At 43.1% G+C, this 16,852-nt stretch overlaps 2 protein-coding genes across 3 annotated transcripts in view; both read right to left on the reverse strand.

The window, feature by feature from the left end:
- Nucleotides 1-591: 591 nt before the first annotated feature.
- Nucleotides 592-2,130, reverse strand: LOC125128748 (lysophosphatidylcholine acyltransferase 2B-like). The gene has a single exon (XM_047782918.1). The coding sequence runs from the start codon at nucleotides 2,128-2,130 to the stop codon at nucleotides 592-594; it is 1,539 nt and encodes a 512-aa protein (XP_047638874.1).
- A 2,060-nt stretch (nucleotides 2,131-4,190) lies between these two features.
- The window catches only part of EPHX4 (epoxide hydrolase 4), a 30,216-nt gene continuing 17,554 nt past the window's right edge, over nucleotides 4,191-16,852 (reverse strand). The window contains exons 5-7 of one of the 2 annotated variants that reach the window (XM_047783089.1): nucleotides 14,905-15,008; nucleotides 9,135-9,283; nucleotides 4,191-4,858 (exon numbers count right to left, since the gene is read on the reverse strand). In XM_047783089.1, the coding sequence (XP_047639045.1) occupies nucleotides 4,627-4,858; nucleotides 9,135-9,283; nucleotides 14,905-15,008 (485 nt within the window). In that variant the 3' untranslated portion in view covers nucleotides 4,191-4,626. The remainder of the gene's footprint in view (nucleotides 4,859-9,134; nucleotides 9,284-14,904; nucleotides 15,009-16,852) is intronic. The other variant, XM_047783091.1, reaches the window with a different exon arrangement.

Consider the following 16,852-nt stretch of genomic DNA (forward strand, 5'->3'; position numbering starts at 1 on the left):
TAAAGTATTTATTGCCAATAGAGTTTTTTTTTTTTTGGTCACATCCATGGCATGCAGAAATTCCTGGGCCAGGGATCGAAACTGCCCCCCACAGCACCAACCCAAACCACAGCTGTGATAATGCCAGGTCCTTAACCTGCTGAGCCATCAGGGAGCTCCCCCATAGAGCTCTTAATGAGACATTTTCTCTGCAAAAATGAGGGAGAGGTGATGGGCTATCATGTTTCTCTGGCCTGACTTTAGCAAAATAAGGCACTTTATTTCACTTATTTATTTTCTCACTTACTTTAAGCAGAATAAAGGCACTCACTAGAACCATGCTAGGTGAACAAGATTATATGTAGACCTCAAATTTGTCTATCTCTAGGTCACGCTGAAATAAACATACTTTCTTGGGAAGAAAATCAGAATAAAATCTCATTGAAGTATGTATTCCTTAAGCACGTTTTAAATACATTAAGTGCCCAGGCCACGTAGAGTCAAAACTATTATCCTAGTTTCCTCAGGATCATTTTTATTTCAATCACAGTTTTGACCTGGAGGTTTCTTTCCCCATGTTCAGGGCTGATTTTAACATCCTGAGTACAGCCATCAAGCAGTGACTTCTTCTGGTAATGAATATACATAGGCTGCCTGGAGGTCTAAGTACGAACTAAATAACGTGGCGTATTCGGGGTGCTTCAGGGCAAAGTTCTTAAAGGTCATGTAAGAAACGTACTCTGAGTTCTGCCCAGCCATCTCCCGAAAGAGTTGAGAAACATCAAGGTCGGGCACTCCAAAAGCTGCGCGAAGTAGAGCCGCCAGCTCCTGTTCCGTGATGAACCCGTCATTATCAAGATCGAAGAGCCTAAAGGACATCTGCAGAATCTTTTCAGTGCGGGCAGGATTGCACAGCACACTCAGCCCGATCACATACTCTCGGAAGTCTATGCTGCCGTCGTTATTCCTGTCAAAGAGGGCAAAAAGTTGTCTCAAGGGCTCGGAAACTGGGAGTTTTAGATAATCTGCAAACTCTTTAATGCCTATCTTCCCTCCTCTTGTGGCAGCCGCCATCGTAGCATATTCATCCAGGTGCTGATGAATATGATCCCAATCTAACTTCAGCTTCCGGCTAATTTTTGTAAATTCCACCAAACCGGCTTCCATGGGGAGTCGAAGGTTACCTGCGGAAATCATCAGTCTGCAGTCCTCATACGTGTGGTCCGTCACGGGCACCCCAAGCGCATTGGCCATGATGACTCTCACCGAATTGGCAAAAAGGACGGGGTCTCTTCTTTCTCGGTCATTTGGGATGTAAACAGGCATAAACTCAACCTCCACCCTGGTGAAGAGCTGACTCAGGGTCAACACACAGGCCTGGAAGCCTGTAAACCCCTGCCAGGTCCAGGTCACTGTGTCCAGCGTGTTCGGATACCTGAGCAGAACCGGCTGCACAGGAACGCCGGGCGAGAAGGCCCCCAGTTTGAAAGTGACCAGACAGGTGCGGTTGGTACACACGCCTTCGGGGAAAATTAGGATCTGTGGCCACTTCCTATCAGACGTCACTCGCTTCAGGATTTCCTCCCGGGTGAGCCTCCTGGACTCGGGGTCGTCTCGGCTCACCAGCACCGGCTGCATTAACAGTAAGACCTTCCCGGCCACGGGGATGCGCGCGTTCTGACTCGCAGAGACCACCGAAGGCAAGCCCGCCACGACGCACACGATCGCGTCGAAGAAACTGGAGTGCGGCGCGGCCACGAGGATGCGCGCCTCCTGCCGGGGGGCCTTTTCCCCTTTCACTGTAACCCGGAACCCGGCTACAAAAAAAAGCGCCTTCAGCAAGAGCTTGAGGATGAGTCGCGCCAGTCTTCTTCCGCAGCTCCTGGCGGGCGTGTTGGCTCCAGCTCGGCGGCCGAGGGTGGGAAGCAGAGCCAGGGGCCAGAGGAAGATGAAGAGGAGCGCCATGCAGGACACCCGCAAGGGCACCAGGACACTCCCCAGGAGGATGATGGTGGCCCAGCGCCCCGCGCTGATGTGCGTCTGCTGCAGGAAGGGGTTGGCCACTGCCGGCGGGTACAAGGACCTACGCCTTTCCTCGCTGAAGCTGGCGCCCAACGCCCAAGACTCGCCTTTCGAGGTGGGCTGTGCCATAACGTCAAGTTTTCAGTAGTCCCGGGCTGCACCCCTTCCCCATAATGAAGGGCTCTTTCCGTTCACACATGTCGAGAGGCAATTGTGGGTTACTAGGAAATGATGTATTACCTTTAAAATCAGAAAAATCAAAAGTGGTAAATGAAGTCACAGGAGAGTGACAATCTCTTTTGCTTTTTGTAACTAGCCTCCTTTTGACGTATGTAAGCTTAATAAATGACTTTCATGTAACAGTTTCTGACATAAGCGAATATTAAATAGATGGATATTTATGACTCACAACTTCTTAATGCAAATGCCATTACCAGTCAGGTTTACTGTAGGTGAGATGCTTTGGCAGCTGCTAAGTCCGATTCATTTGCTCTCCCTCCAGACTGATTTCTACGGAGAGAGTACTATCTCTTTATGTTAAGAGGTTTACTGATGGCACCGGGAGCCTTTCTAGCTGTTCCAAGTCCTCTTCTACATCCACTGAAAATTAGAAGACATCCGTTATTGTGGGTCAGGATTAGCCATGGCATGTTCGACTCATATTCCTTTTTTTTTTTTTTTTTGCCACACCCTCAGCATGTGGAAGTTCCTGGGCCAGGGATCGAACCCAAAACACAGCAGCGACACAAGCCACAACAGTGACAACGCTGGCTCCTTAACCCATGTGCCACAAGGGAACTCCTTGTATTAGTCTACATGAACTGATCAGCATTCCAAACTAACATAAGGAACAACAGCAGCAAACCTTCAAGCCGCCTTTGTCAGAAACAAGTTTTCATTAAACTAAGTCGGGATTACTTTATTGGGTCACCACGCCCGGTCAATAAAGTCCTATTCCTTCCTTCAGCGCTGCCCTGGGACATGACCAAGAGAGATGCGTAATCAAGCTGGTGTGAACCTGGTAGCCCTTGCAACCCTGATACCCCTATATCGAATATGCCCGTCCTTGCTGATTGCTAATTTACATTCTTTCTCCCAGAAGTCAAAGTCAAATGGCAGATGTTTGAGAGATGTTTCTATTTATTGGAACGCACCAAGTTGCCCAGAAAACAGGAGGAGCCGTGTGGATACCAAAGCCTGTTACACAGAATGTGATCTAAGCGGAAAGATTATGGACTTCACCACCAGATGAATCCAGGTCAGCTCCTGCTTCCAACCCTTCTGCTGTGGGCACTAGCTAACCTCGTTTTCACCTCCATAAAGGGTCACATCACATCCCTACCTGGCGATGTTGTTATGAGGCACGAGTAAAATGTATATAGAAAACTGAGCTTTTATTGGTAAATACACGTTGCTAGGATATAACGATGAGCATTCTTAGGGACATTCCACCTTCTTTTGTCACCATCGGAACTATGCTTAGTGGGGGAAACCTTCCTTTCATCAACTGAGTGTTCTTTGGGAACTCTCTCTAAGGAGCCGTGACTTGGCAATGTACCTGGTGATCTTCCATGCCAAAGGAGAGCAGACCAAGGGCATGAGTAGTAGTTGCCCGAGCTGGTCTCATTCTCTATTCTGTCATTCGTTCCACTCTTCTTTGTAAGGTCCGTTATTACTTTGGAACCATTGTTTAACTTAACTGTGTTGTGTCCGCTTCTTAAGGAAATGATCAATCCTACCATGTCATCTTTCAGATTTCCCCTGCAATGCCCAGCAGTGTAGCAGATACATTATTTATTCATTAAGCAAATATTTTGAGTTCCTGCAATGAGTCACACTCTTATTCTAGATGCTGGATATATGTCAGTTCCTAAGACAAAAATCTCTGCCCTGTGGAGCTTAGATTCTAGTGCACAGAGGAAGTACAGTATTCAATCCTTGTTGCATTAAATGGGTCAAAAGAACATTCTGATCCTTCTTCTAGATCTCTCACCAATTTAGTTGGGGAGTTTTGGCAAGTTATTTAACAGATGTGCTTCCCTACAATGTTTAATGTATGTATACATAAGAATCTTCATGTCATCTCTAGTAACTCTTCCCAGTGTAGGTAGTATTTACGGCTATTTTAAGAATGCACATTCATCTTGTCATATTTGCCTTCAAACTAATACTGTAAATCCGAGAGACAGGATAATAGACTTTTTTAATGGTTAAAAAAAATAGTAAAAGGAACTTTTGAACTACAAAATGAAAATTTATACCATTGCAGGTCTGCCTTTTAATATGGCATAGCTAATCTTTAACAGACATTTGTAAAAGGCACCATATGTTAACAGGGTAAAGAACGCCAGACACCACAACTGAGCAACTTTCCCCAGCTTCCTCTTTGTGTATCAAGCAGTGTATCCACTTTAAGGCAGATGCTTTTCTGTGCAGAGTACAACAGAAGATCCACATTCTGCACAAGTTCACACATTCTCGGATTTTTTTCAATGTCATTTGTCAGGATATTTGTTGACGATAAAGCCTTTGAAAACAATCTTTACCTAATGAAGCTTAAAGAAGTCGATAAACAAATTTTTAAAATCATTTAGAGATTTCCTTTCAGACCCTTCATTGAAAAGGTCAATCTTTTTTCCTTGTTTCTTCTTTTAAAAATGTCCATATCAATTTGTTCACTATGTCAGGTTGTTCTTGCTGGAGCCAGTGACTGGCTTCTGACAAAATAGTTAGCCTGAAATAGTTTTGAACATAAATCTTGGTGACTTCAGCCATCTCAGCCTCCATAAATGCGTCCTTCTCTCCCCACAGTAGTAGTGTTGGCGTGATCACCATGGGATGTTTGAGAGGCAGGTAGCTATAAAAACAAAACAAATGGGCTTGAGATTCATTGTATAAGTTAAAATAACGTCTTCCCCAAAGGTTTATTTAGGCTACACATTTTTAAAGAGGCCAGGGATCGAACCCAAAACCTCATGGTTCCTTTCCGCTGTGCCAAGATGGGAACTCCCCAATAGAAGTTTTAATTGATAAAATATTTCTGATTTTAAAAGTCTTAGTAAAGGAGTTTGCATCGTGGTGCAGCGGAAATGAATCCGACTAGGAACCATGAGGTTGCAGGTTCGATCCCTGGCCTCATTTGGTGGGTTAAGGATCTGGCGTTGCCGTGAGCTGTGTGGGTGGCAGATGTGGCTTGGATCCAGTGTTGCTGTGGCTGTGGTGTAGGTTGGCAGCTGCAGCTTTCATTTGACCCCTAGCCTGGGAACCTCCATATGCCTCTGGTGCAGCCCTAAAAAGCAAAAAAAAAGAAGTCTTAATAAATATAGAAACGATATGCGAAATCTAAGAAACTAACAAGTAGTGATAATTACCACTCTATATTATTAATCACTTAACCTATCAAAATGTATTTTACCATACCTATCAATCTGAAGTTACTATGTTATGCCTCCACTCTGAGTTATCAGATGATCTAAGTATGAAGGTAGCAATTTCCAGTGTTCTATATTCCATCATTACTTTGTTTATGAAAATATTTCATTCCTTTGATTAAAAATACAATGGAGAAAACAGTAACACCCAATACCCACCAGTCAGCTCAAGACATAAAACCCTATAAGTGTAATTGCATCTTTCTGCTGGTCTTTCCTTGATGCCATGACTTTTCCTCGCCTCGCCCTTGGATCTCCAAGTGTGGCTGCCAAACTAGCAGGATCATCATTGCCTGTGAACTTGGCAGAAATGCCAGTTCTTAGGGGTTCAGTCTGTGGCTCAGCGGTTAACAAATGCAACTAGGATCCATGAGGATGCGTGTTCAATCCCTGGCCCCACTCAGTGGGTTAAGGATCCAGCTTGCCATAAGCTGTGGTGTAGGTTGCACACAGAGTTTGGATCCTGTGCTGCCGTGGTTGTGGTGGAGGCCGGCAGCTATAGCTCCGATTAGACCCTTAGCCTGGGAACTTCCATATGCCACCCGTGCGGCCCTAAAAAGACAAAAAAAAAAAAAAAAAAAGAAGAAGAAGAAGAAAAAAAAAAGAAAAGAAAGACATGCCAATTCTTGGGCTCCATCCCAGGCTGACTGAACCAGAAACTCTAGGGGTGGGGCCAGCCAATCTGTTTTAATAAGCCCCCGAGGTGATTCTGATACAAGCTAGAGTGGAGAGCTGCTGTCTTAGGAGTGATGGCTAGGTTGAACTGGGTTCTTACCATCCTCATGAACATCCTAAGGCTTTTTTCATTCGTGTTAGGATACCTCATGGATCCTAGTTGGGTTCATTACCACCGAGCCACAGTGGGAACTCCCAATGCATTCTATTTCTATTATTTTGCTAGAAAAAAAATTACTGCATATATATTATATATGAGTGGTTTCTAACTGTATTTACTTATCTATCATTTCTCTATATGATTTCTAATACTATCATCTTTGTCAAATATAACCTGTCCTTTGTATTTTCACTTCTTTATATCTCTAAGCTTTATTCTAGGTAATGTTTTTCAGATCTATCTTCCAATTCCTAACTCTCATCAGCTTATCTGACCTGTTCTTTAACATACTTGTGAACTTTTATTTAAATTTTGTTTAAATTTTGGCTGCGCTCATGGCACGTGGAAATTCCCAGGCCAGGGATTGAACTCACGCCACAGCAGCAACCCAAGCTGCTCCAGGTGACATCACTGCATCTTTAACCTGCTATGCCACAAGAGAACTCCTTACTTATGGACTTTTATTTTTTTAATTATTTTTCTTATTTTTTTTTTGTCTTTTTGCCTTTTCTAGGGCCGCACCTGCAGCATGTGGAGGTTCCCAGGCCAAGGGTCGAATCGGAGCTGTAGCTGCCAGCCTACGCCAGAGTCACAGCAACTCGGGATCCGAGCCACTTCTGCAACCTACACCACAGTTCTCGGCAACGCCAGATCCTTAACCCACCGAGCAAGGCCAGGGATCGAACCTGCAACCTCATGGTTCCTAGTGGGATTCGTTAACCACTGCGCCATGACGGGAACTCCAACTTATGGGCTTTTAGATTTCAGCAACATACTTTGCATTTCTAGTTCTTTTGGTTCTTTTCCAGCTCTTCCCAGTCTAGATATTTTCTTATTCTTTTCTCATATTTTTTTATTCGTTCATATATTTAATAATTTAAACTTACTTTATAGTTTCGGTTAGTTCTATTATCTGAAATTTGTAGGCATTCTGCTGCAATTGTACTCTGACTCATTAGTGGTGGGTTGTTAATTTTTTTGTCATTTGGATTATCAACTCATCTTCAGTGGACTTTCTCTGTGGAAACACTGTGAGTCTGAGTTGAGAAGTATCCTCCAGAGAGATTCTGTCTTTGCTTCTGCCAGGCTTCTTAGAAAGTGTTACCACTAAGACGAAGTGAAAATAGCATTTTCCCCCTCAGAATGCCAGTGTTATGGAGGGAGCAGACATTCAAGCCCCTAAACCAGGCTATGGCTACTAATTCTCAAGGGAAATGTTTTTCTCCTACGGAGCATCCAAATCCAGACAGACACATCTCATCTTAATCTTTCACGCTATATTTTCTCCCTGGACAAAATCTTCGGAGACAAATGCTTGGTTGTCTCTGTCAGTGACTCCAAGATTTTACAGACGCTCATCCCAGATTCTCTCCTCTGTTCCACAGCCTCGTAGTCAACTGCCTTTTCGTTTTGGTTTGGTTTTGGTTTTGGGTTTTGTTTTTTGCCTTTTAGGGCTGCACCCACGGCATTTGGAGGTTCCCAGGCTGGGGGTCCAATCAGACCTGTAGCGGCCACAGCCACAGTCACAGCAACGCCGGATCCGAGCCGCATCTCTGACCTACAGCACAGCTCACGGCAAGGCCGGATCCTTAACCCACTGAGCGAGGCCAGGGATGGAAGCTACAATCTCATGGTTCCTAGTTGGATTTGTATCCGCTGCGCCACGATGGGAACTCCTCAACTGCCTATTGGAATATCTAATGCATGACTTCCAACTCAACTCGTCTAAGATCAACGAAATCCATGACCTCCCCTCCAAACAAGCTCTAGTATTTTCTGTCTCAGTGAACGGCAGGACCATCCATACGGTTGTTTAGGCCCGGGATTGGGGAGCTATCTTTGACATCTCTCTTCTCATCCAACCCATCACCAACCCCTGTCAACACACCTCTTAAAGAGCTCTTAAATCTGCTCACTCTCCCCATCTCTACTGCCTTCCGATTTCTTCAAGCTACTGTCGTCTTTAGCCTTGACGGCTGCCGTTTCCCAGAGTCGCTTCTCCGGGACACCCTCCATACTGAGTGAATCCATCCCAGTACAAACTGGGTCATTTTTCTGCTTCACTGGCTTCACATTTGTAGCTTTTAAGTCTTTGATGTGGTCTACTGGGCTCTGCCCAACCAGTCACTGCCTGCCTCTCGGACCCATTCTCATGCCATTCTCTTCTCCGCATCCTCACCTCCTGTGCTCCGCCACGTTGGCCTTCATTGTGTCGCTTCAAACCACATCCCTCCATGTCCCCACACAGCTTTGGAAGACGAAGTTTCCTTTTTCTGGAATGCCAGTCTCCCTGCCCCCACCTTTATCTAGTCAATACCAAACTCATCCTTAACTTTTTGGTCAAATATCCTTTCTTCCATTCTCATCCTTTTCTTTCAAGGTCTTCAGGTTAGTTGATAACCATGTATTCCTTAGTGCGGTTATTTGTCTGCATGCGCTGTCCCCACACAGCTACAAGTTTTGTGACATTAGGGACCTTGTCTGGTTTTGCTCATTACTGTATTCCGCGTGCTAACATAGCTCAGAACATAGAAAGTGCTCAATAAGTATTTCTTAAATGAATAAACGACCATTAAAATATAACTGAAAATATACATCTCTTCAAAATAATCCAAAGGGACAGAAGAAGTAAATAGAGTTATGGCTAAAACAAGTAACAACCACACGGGGGATCCATTATATTAGTCTCTCTGCTTTCCCGTATGTTTGAAATTGTCAAAATGATTGTCAAATTGTCAAAAATGATTATGCAACTTCCAAAATCAAAATAGTTTGAGTCTTTGGATAAGCGGTGGACTTCAACTTAAGATACTGGCTCTGTATGGAATGCCTATTTTGTTTAATTAAAAAGAACAAATTACACTGACCTGAAGATATTTCGGTAATGGTTAATTGGACCGCTTAATGCTCCAGGCTGAGAAAAAACATAAATACAAGCTTCAAGATCTTCTGTTGTTAATGGACATCCTTTCCTTCCAGGGCCAGTGCTGTGACCAGTAAACAGATGCCTCAAAGCCTAATAAGTGGGAAGAGAATAATTAAAATGTTTCAGTTACCTACTAGTAACTCGAGTTGGCTTTTGAAAGAGAATGATAGCGTGCAGTGACAGCTTCCGATTTCTACTCTATCAGGTGGAAGACCTCGTGGGTTTTTTTGGTTTTTGTTTTTTTTTTTTTGCTTGTTTTTAGGGCCACACCCAAGACATATGGATGTTCCCAGGCTAGGGGTCCATTCAGAGCTGTTGCTGCTGGCCTACGCCACAGCCACAGCAATGCCCGATCCGAGCCACGTCTGCGACCTACACCACGACAGCTCATGGCAATGCCAGATCCTTAACCCACTAATCAAGGCCAGGGATCAAACCCGTAACCTCATGGTTCCTAGTCGGATTTGTTTCCACTGCACCGCGACAGGAACTCTGAAGACCTCATGGTTTACAAGCACGTTTCATGCATTTCTGCTTTCCCAGCTTTATTTTGACATCCTTCCCTTCGAAATCCCCATGCACACCTCACTCTTATGAAAAGCATCCTGTCTTCTTGGTGTCTGGTCACAAGCCACAAGGCTGAGCTCAAGATCTATCCCTACCCTTAAGTCATCCCAACGTCCTACTGACAACAGTTTCTCTGGTTACTGACGGCCAGTCCGCCCCCACCCCCAAAGCTGTCCCAACTTCTTTTAGAGTAACAGACATATTTCACAGCCTGATCCGGACCGTATCTCTACATACGTGCTTCTGAAACAAAAGGTTAAAGAAACAGCCTTTACACTTAACACAGCATGTACTATTTCTCATTCCATTCTGTTCTACTTTATTTTTATTTTTATTTTTTTTGTCTTTTTTTTTTGTTGTTGTTGTTGTTGCTATTTTTTGGGCCGCTCCCGCGGCATATGGAGGTTCCCAGGCTAGGGGTGGAATCGGAGCTGTAGCCACCGGCCTACGCCAGAGCCACAGCAACGCGGGATCCGAGCCGCGTCTGCAACCTACACCACAGCTCACGGCAACGCCGGATCGTTAACCCACTGAGCAAGGGCAGGGACCGAACCTGCAACCTCATGGTTCCTAGTCGGATTCGTTCACCACTGCGCCACGACGGGAACTCCTCTACTTTATTTTTAAAAATGGAAATTGCAAGCCACTTTACTAAATTGTAAAGCTTATTTCATGACTCATTAACGGGTCCCCACCGACAACATGGAAAACGCTGTTCCAGACCAGCACTTCTCAAAGTGCGTACCTAAACCATCTGTATCAGAGTGAATGGAAATCTTGTTTAAAATGAGACCCCTCAGCCCTAAAACCACACTTGCAAAAATATGAAGTGACAGGTGAAGGAGGTGATCCACTGCAACATTATTCTTTGTAATAGAACAAGAATGGGAACAAATGTCCATCGATGGGGGCTGGTTGAATAAACCATGCGCCAGCCACGCGATGGCGCATCACATGTTTTAAGGACTCTGAAAAAAGACGGAGACAATCTCTGTGCTGACGACGGAGTCATGTGCAGGGCATCCTGTTAAGTGAAACGAAAGGCGAGTGTGGAAAATAGTGTTTATGGCATATTACCTTTTGTGTAAGAAGGAGACAAATATATATATGACATATATAAATAAATATATATGACATATATAGTGTTTATGGCATATTACCTTTCGTGTAAGAAGGAGACATATATATATAAAATATATATATAAATATAATATAATATATAAATAGTGTTTATAGCATATTACCTTTTGCGTAAGAAGGAGACAAATATATATACACATTTTTTCCATTACAGGCCAGGGATGGAATCTGCACCACAGCAGAGACCTAGGCCGCTGCAGTGACAAGGCTGGGTCCTTACCCTGCTGCACCACAAGGGAATTCCATACATATTTGCTGATATTTTTGACTTGGAACCATATAAATGTTTTATAAAAAAATCATAGAAGTTAAGTGAAAATGCCTTTGGAAACATGAATAACATAATTTTTTTTTGCCTAAAAAAATGTATGGCCAAATTCTGTCCCATGGAAAGATCTAGAAGCAATGAAAACTCAGTAGCAATGGGAGTTTCCGTCATGGCGCAGCAGAAACGAATCCACCTAGGAACCATGAGGTTGCAGGTTTGATCCCTGGCCTCACTCAGTGGGTTAAGGATCTGGCATTGCTGTGGGCTGTGGTGTAAGGTCGCATACGGGGCTCAGATCCCACTTTACTGTGGTGTAGGCCGGCAGCTATAGCTCTGATTCGACCCTCAGCCTGGGAACCTCCACATGCTGTTAGTGCGGCCCTAAAAAGCAAAACAAAGCAAAACAAAACAAAACCCTCAGTAACAACGATCACCTCAACACCCAGCTTGTGGTGTCTAAATACTATTTCCTAGTAACAGGAGCTGGAATTCCTTCAATAAATGACTAATTCCAGATCTGGAACAAGTAAAACATGAACCTAGGACATTAAAGAAGCAAGCTATCACTCACTGAAGGGCTTATGCCAGGAGGACAAGGGAGCCAACGTCAATTTGTTCACATGTGATAGAAGCAAGCTATCACTCACTGAAGGGCTTATGCCAGGAGGACAAGGGAGCCAACGTCAATTTGTTCACATGTGATAATTAGGGCATCAAAGAGAATAATGATTGATACATATCAAGTTTTTTTTTAATCATGAGCTCATAAAATTATATATATACACAAATACCTAATTGGAGGTTTCTAGGGCACCAACTCATTGGTTGTTTATAAACAGAAATAATGAAGCATTTATCTTATCATTCTTGTGAGAATTGTATTTCTTTTTTTTGCTTGTTTGTCTTTTTGCCTTTTCTAGGGCCACACCCACAGCATATGGAGGTTCCCAGGCTAGGGGTCTAATCGGAGCTGTAGCCGCCAGTCTACACCACAGCCACAGCAATGCCAGATCGGAGCTGTGTCTGTGACCTACACCACAGCTCATGGCAACGCCAGATCCTGAACCCACTGAGCAAGGCCAGGGATCGAACCCGCAACCTCACGGTTCCTAGTCGGATTCGTTAACCCACTGAGACATGACGGGAACTCCAAGAGAACTATATTTCTTTAGAGAAGAATTCCAGTTAATAAGGCAGAAAGAATAATAAAACTAGAAAATCACGATCTTTCTAAAGAAATAATGAACGTAGGCAATGATGATCAAGGCATGCTAAAATTATTTGTTGCAAGGTTGCTAGGAAATTTGGCTAGGCTGACAATTTGTGAGCCCACTGGGTGGTGTTAGCATTACTGGTTAGTGTTAACATTACTGGTTGGTGTTAGCATTACTGGTTAGCATTACTGGTTGGTGTTAGCATTACTGGTTGGTGTTAGTATTACTGGTTAGTGTTAGTATTACTGGTTAGTGTTAGCATTACTAAAACTGGGACAACTAGACACTATGTGCTTCCCTGATGTGATGCCTTAGGACATACACAGCACTACCTATAAAACATTCCTGTCAAATTAAACCTCAGTCTAGTCAAGCCTCTAGATCAGCGGCACTGATGAAGTAGGAGAGACAAGGGTTAGAGGAACAAGTTAAATAACAGCATGATAAAGCAGTTAGTCCAATCCAAAATGTGGACCACTCCTCAGGACAAATGACCAATCTCTTCATTAAAAAAAAAAAAAAAAAGATGTTAAAAAAAGAACACAATTTCATAGATTTTTTTTTCTGTCTTTTCTGTGCCACGACGGGAACTCCTTTCATAGATTTTAAAAGCCATGACAACAACAAAATAGTAGACCAGTGAGTAACCTTGGTCTACTACGAAAAGCCATACAACAAATGTTTAGACCTTGTTTGGTTCCTCATTCAAAAGTATATAAAGACAGTTGAAATGGGAGCTCCCATTGTGGCTCAGCAGGTTCCAAATCTGACTAGTATCCATGAGGATGTGGGTTCGATCCCTGGCCTTGATCAGTGGGTTAAGGATCCAGAGTTGCTGTGAGCTGCGGTGTAGGACACAGATGTGCCTCAGATCCCAGGTTGCTGTGGCTGCCGCACAGGCCAGTAGCTGCAGCTCTGGTTTGATCCCTAGCCTGGGAACTTCCATGCGCTGCAGATGCAGCCCTAAAAAGCAAAAAAAAAAAAAAAAAAAGAAGAAAAGACAGTTGAGACAGTTAAGGGAATTTGAATGGGCACTGAATGATATTAAGCAGTCGTCATTAATTTGAATGGGCACTGAATGATATTAAACAGTCGTCATTCATTTTGTTAGGTTTGATAATGGCCTTGCAGTTATGTTTTTAAAAGGTCCTTATCTGTCAAATAAGAACATCTATATATGTATATGAATATCTGTATATGTATATGAAGAAGTATTTCTAGGTAAATTAATATTTTATCTCTTTTTAGCCTCCTAAATATCTAACCACCATGTTGGACAAACAAAAAGCAACCAATTAACTTTAGAAAGAAATGAAACCTGTGACTCCTGGTGTCAGTGTGTATGATACCTCAGTACTGCCATGCTTAACTTTGTTCTGGAGTATTTGTTAACACACTTCCAAGGGCTTCTGCTCCTGCCATTGTCAAACATTCTCACTTGGCATTCATATTCCCTCATCTCCCCATGGAATGTTCTCTAGAAAGAGGTATGCTTACAGGCGCACAAGCTGTCACAAAAAAAACTGAATTAACGGGTGGGCCCTCAAATATATAGAGAATGTAAAAATAAGTAAGCCTGCAGATAAAGCCTTAGGAACATTTATTAATGTTTAGCATTTGTCTGGGTTTTCTTCCTTAAGGATGGATTTTAATTTTAAATATTTTATTAATAATAATACATTATTTGTTTGACTTACCTTTTGTTGGCATGGGAGGAAATGCTTAACACAGTGAATAGCACATAACAGATGTACAATAAATGACTATTTAAAACAAATCAGAACAACATAAACAGGACTGGTTTTGTTGGGGTTTTTTGTTTGTTTTTAGTGCTTCAATCTATCTTTATTTTTTTACTTTTTATTTTTATTGTTTTATGGCCACACCTGAAGCATATGGAAGTTCCCCAGCCAGGGATTGAATCTGAGCTGGAGCTTTGACCTAGGCAGCCACTGTAGCAATGCCAGATCCTTTAACCCACTGTGCCAGGCTGGGGATTGAATCCATGCCTCTACAGTGATCTGAGCTGCTGCAGTTAGAGGTTTGTTTTTTTTGTTTTTGTTTTTTTTGTTTGTTTGTTTTTTTGCTTTTTAGGGCTGAACCTGTAGCATATGGAGGTTCCCAGGCTAGGGGTCGAAATGGACCTGCAGCTGCTGGCCTACACCACAGTCATAGCAACACGGGATCCTTAACCCACTGAGCGGAGGCCAGGGATCAAACCTGTATCCTCATGGATCCTAATCAGGTTCATTAACCGCTGAGCCACAAGGGGAACTCCTGCAGTCAGATTCTTAACAGATTGCTCCACAGTGGGAATTCCTCTTTCTTTTAACTTCCTAATTTTGTCATCCTTTTGGGTACCAGTCTTTCTTTTTTAATTGAAGTATGATCGACTTCTGTAACATTACATTCACTTTAAGTGTACAACATAATGATTCAATGTTTGTAAACACCACAAAATGATCACGATATAAGATCACAGACAAAAATCTGGTTAACAACCATCACTACATTTGACTTACCTTGAAATCATTTATGGAGAACATAAATTCTGGAAACCACGGTATTTGGAAGAAGTAATAATAGCTCGATTTGAATAGCTGGGCAGGGTGTCGTAAAATATATTCTGAAATTAAAATGTTGTGTTAGGCCTTATCCAAGGAATATGAATTACTTACTATTGAAATAACTTCTTTTTAAGGTAATTTCACCTTTGAGATGATTCAATAAAAGAATCTACAAATAAGGCTTCTGTGTACTTCTCCTTGGAACAATTTCTGTGTTCTTTTATTTTGACTATTTCTGGTATTGTAAACCCTTTAAATAAAACAGCACTTTAGGAGTTCCCATCGTGGCTCAGTGGTTAACGAACCTGACTAGGGACCATGAGGTTGCGGGTTCGATCCCTGGCCTTGCTCAGTGGGTTAAGGATCCAGCATTGCCGTGAGCTGTGGTGTAGGTCGCAGACGTGGCTCGGATCTGGTGTTGCCGTGGCTCTGGTGTAGGCTGGCAGCTACAGCTCCGATTCGACTCCTAGCCTGGGAACCTCCATATGCCATGGGAGTGGCCCAAGGAAATGGCAAAAAGACAAATAAATAAATAAAAATAAATAAATAAATAAATAAAATAGCACTTTAAATAAAAAGAAAACTTTATGAAATGTTGACTCAAAAAGGAACAGAAAACTCAAAAAATACTGCCTTTTTTGCAATATCATTATCAGCGACCTAATGCTTTCCTAAAGATACAGGGGGAAGTAATTTTCTGTTGTTTGAAAATTTTTTCCTCACAGGCTGATTTGAATATCTTATCCTTTCGGCCTCAACAGAAAGTAAGCATTTTCTTTAAATTCATTCATGTATCTCGAAAATCCCTTCATTCAATGAATCTTTAAATATCCACTGTGTGTGAGGGGATTTAGCAGTGAACAAGAAACAAGTTCCCATTCATGAGGAACTTACATAAGAAGTAAGTAGTGAATACTTAAAAGACCGCTTTAGTTAGCAAACATACCATAAAGAAAGTAAAACAAGGTAATTTGATTGAAAAGAATTGTTGGGGAGTTCCCACTGTGGCGCAGCGGATTTATGATCTCGAGTTGTCTCCGTGGCAGCGCAGGTTCAGCCCCAGCCCAGAGGAGTGGGTTACGGATCTGGTGTTGCCTTAGCTGTGGCTCAGATGCAGGCACTGGCCCAGGAACTTCCATAGGTCACAAGGGTAGCTGGAAAAGAACAGAAGCAAGAGAAAAAGGAGTCACGGCTGGTGGTGTGGAGAGACTGTAACTTCACAGAGGTGGTAGAATGGGCTTCTCTGGGGATGAAGGATGAGTGTTGAATGCAAAGAGCATCAAGGAACAGAAAGTAGGTCCTGGGCTTGGCACACTCAGGAAGCAGAAAGAAGGCCAGCGTGGCTGCAGTGCCGTGAACGGGGGAGGGGGAACAGTATGTGATGAGTCAGAAAGAAAAAGCAGAAACCCAGTCATGTAAGGCCAGAATGAGAAAGATTGCAAGTGCTTTGGGAAGACGCGGAGGTTTTAAACTCGGGAGTAACAGAATCATGCACAGTAAATGTGCATACTTGTTATATATCATGCACTGTACTTTAATTCTCCTTGCTTTATAGTTGCGTTTTTTCTTCTTCTTTCTTGTTTTTTGTTTTTGTTTTTTCTTTTTAGGGCCACACCTATGGCATATGGAAGTTCCCAGGCTAGGGTCCAACTGGAGCTGCAGGTGCCGGCCTACACCACTGTCACAGCAACTCTGGATCCCAGCCGTGTCTGCAACCTACACCGCAGCTCACAGCAATGCTGGATCCTTAACCCACTGAGTGAGGCCAGGGATGGAACCCAAATCCTCGTGGATACTAGTCTAGTTTGTTACCCGCTGAGCCACAATGGTAACGCATTCTTTTTTTTTAATGGCATGTGGAAGTTCCTGGGCCAGGGACTGAATCCAAGCCACACCAGATCCT

The sequence above is a fragment of the Phacochoerus africanus genome, chromosome 6 (genome assembly GCF_016906955.1).
Source record: "Phacochoerus africanus isolate WHEZ1 chromosome 6, ROS_Pafr_v1, whole genome shotgun sequence".
Classification (NCBI taxonomy): Eukaryota; Metazoa; Chordata; class Mammalia; order Artiodactyla; family Suidae; genus Phacochoerus; species Phacochoerus africanus.

Coding starts and splice junctions, on each gene's coding strand:
- LOC125128748 (XM_047782918.1), bottom strand. CDS start 2,130: ATGGCACAGCCCACCTCGAAAGGCGAGTCTTGGGCGTTGGGCGCCAGC.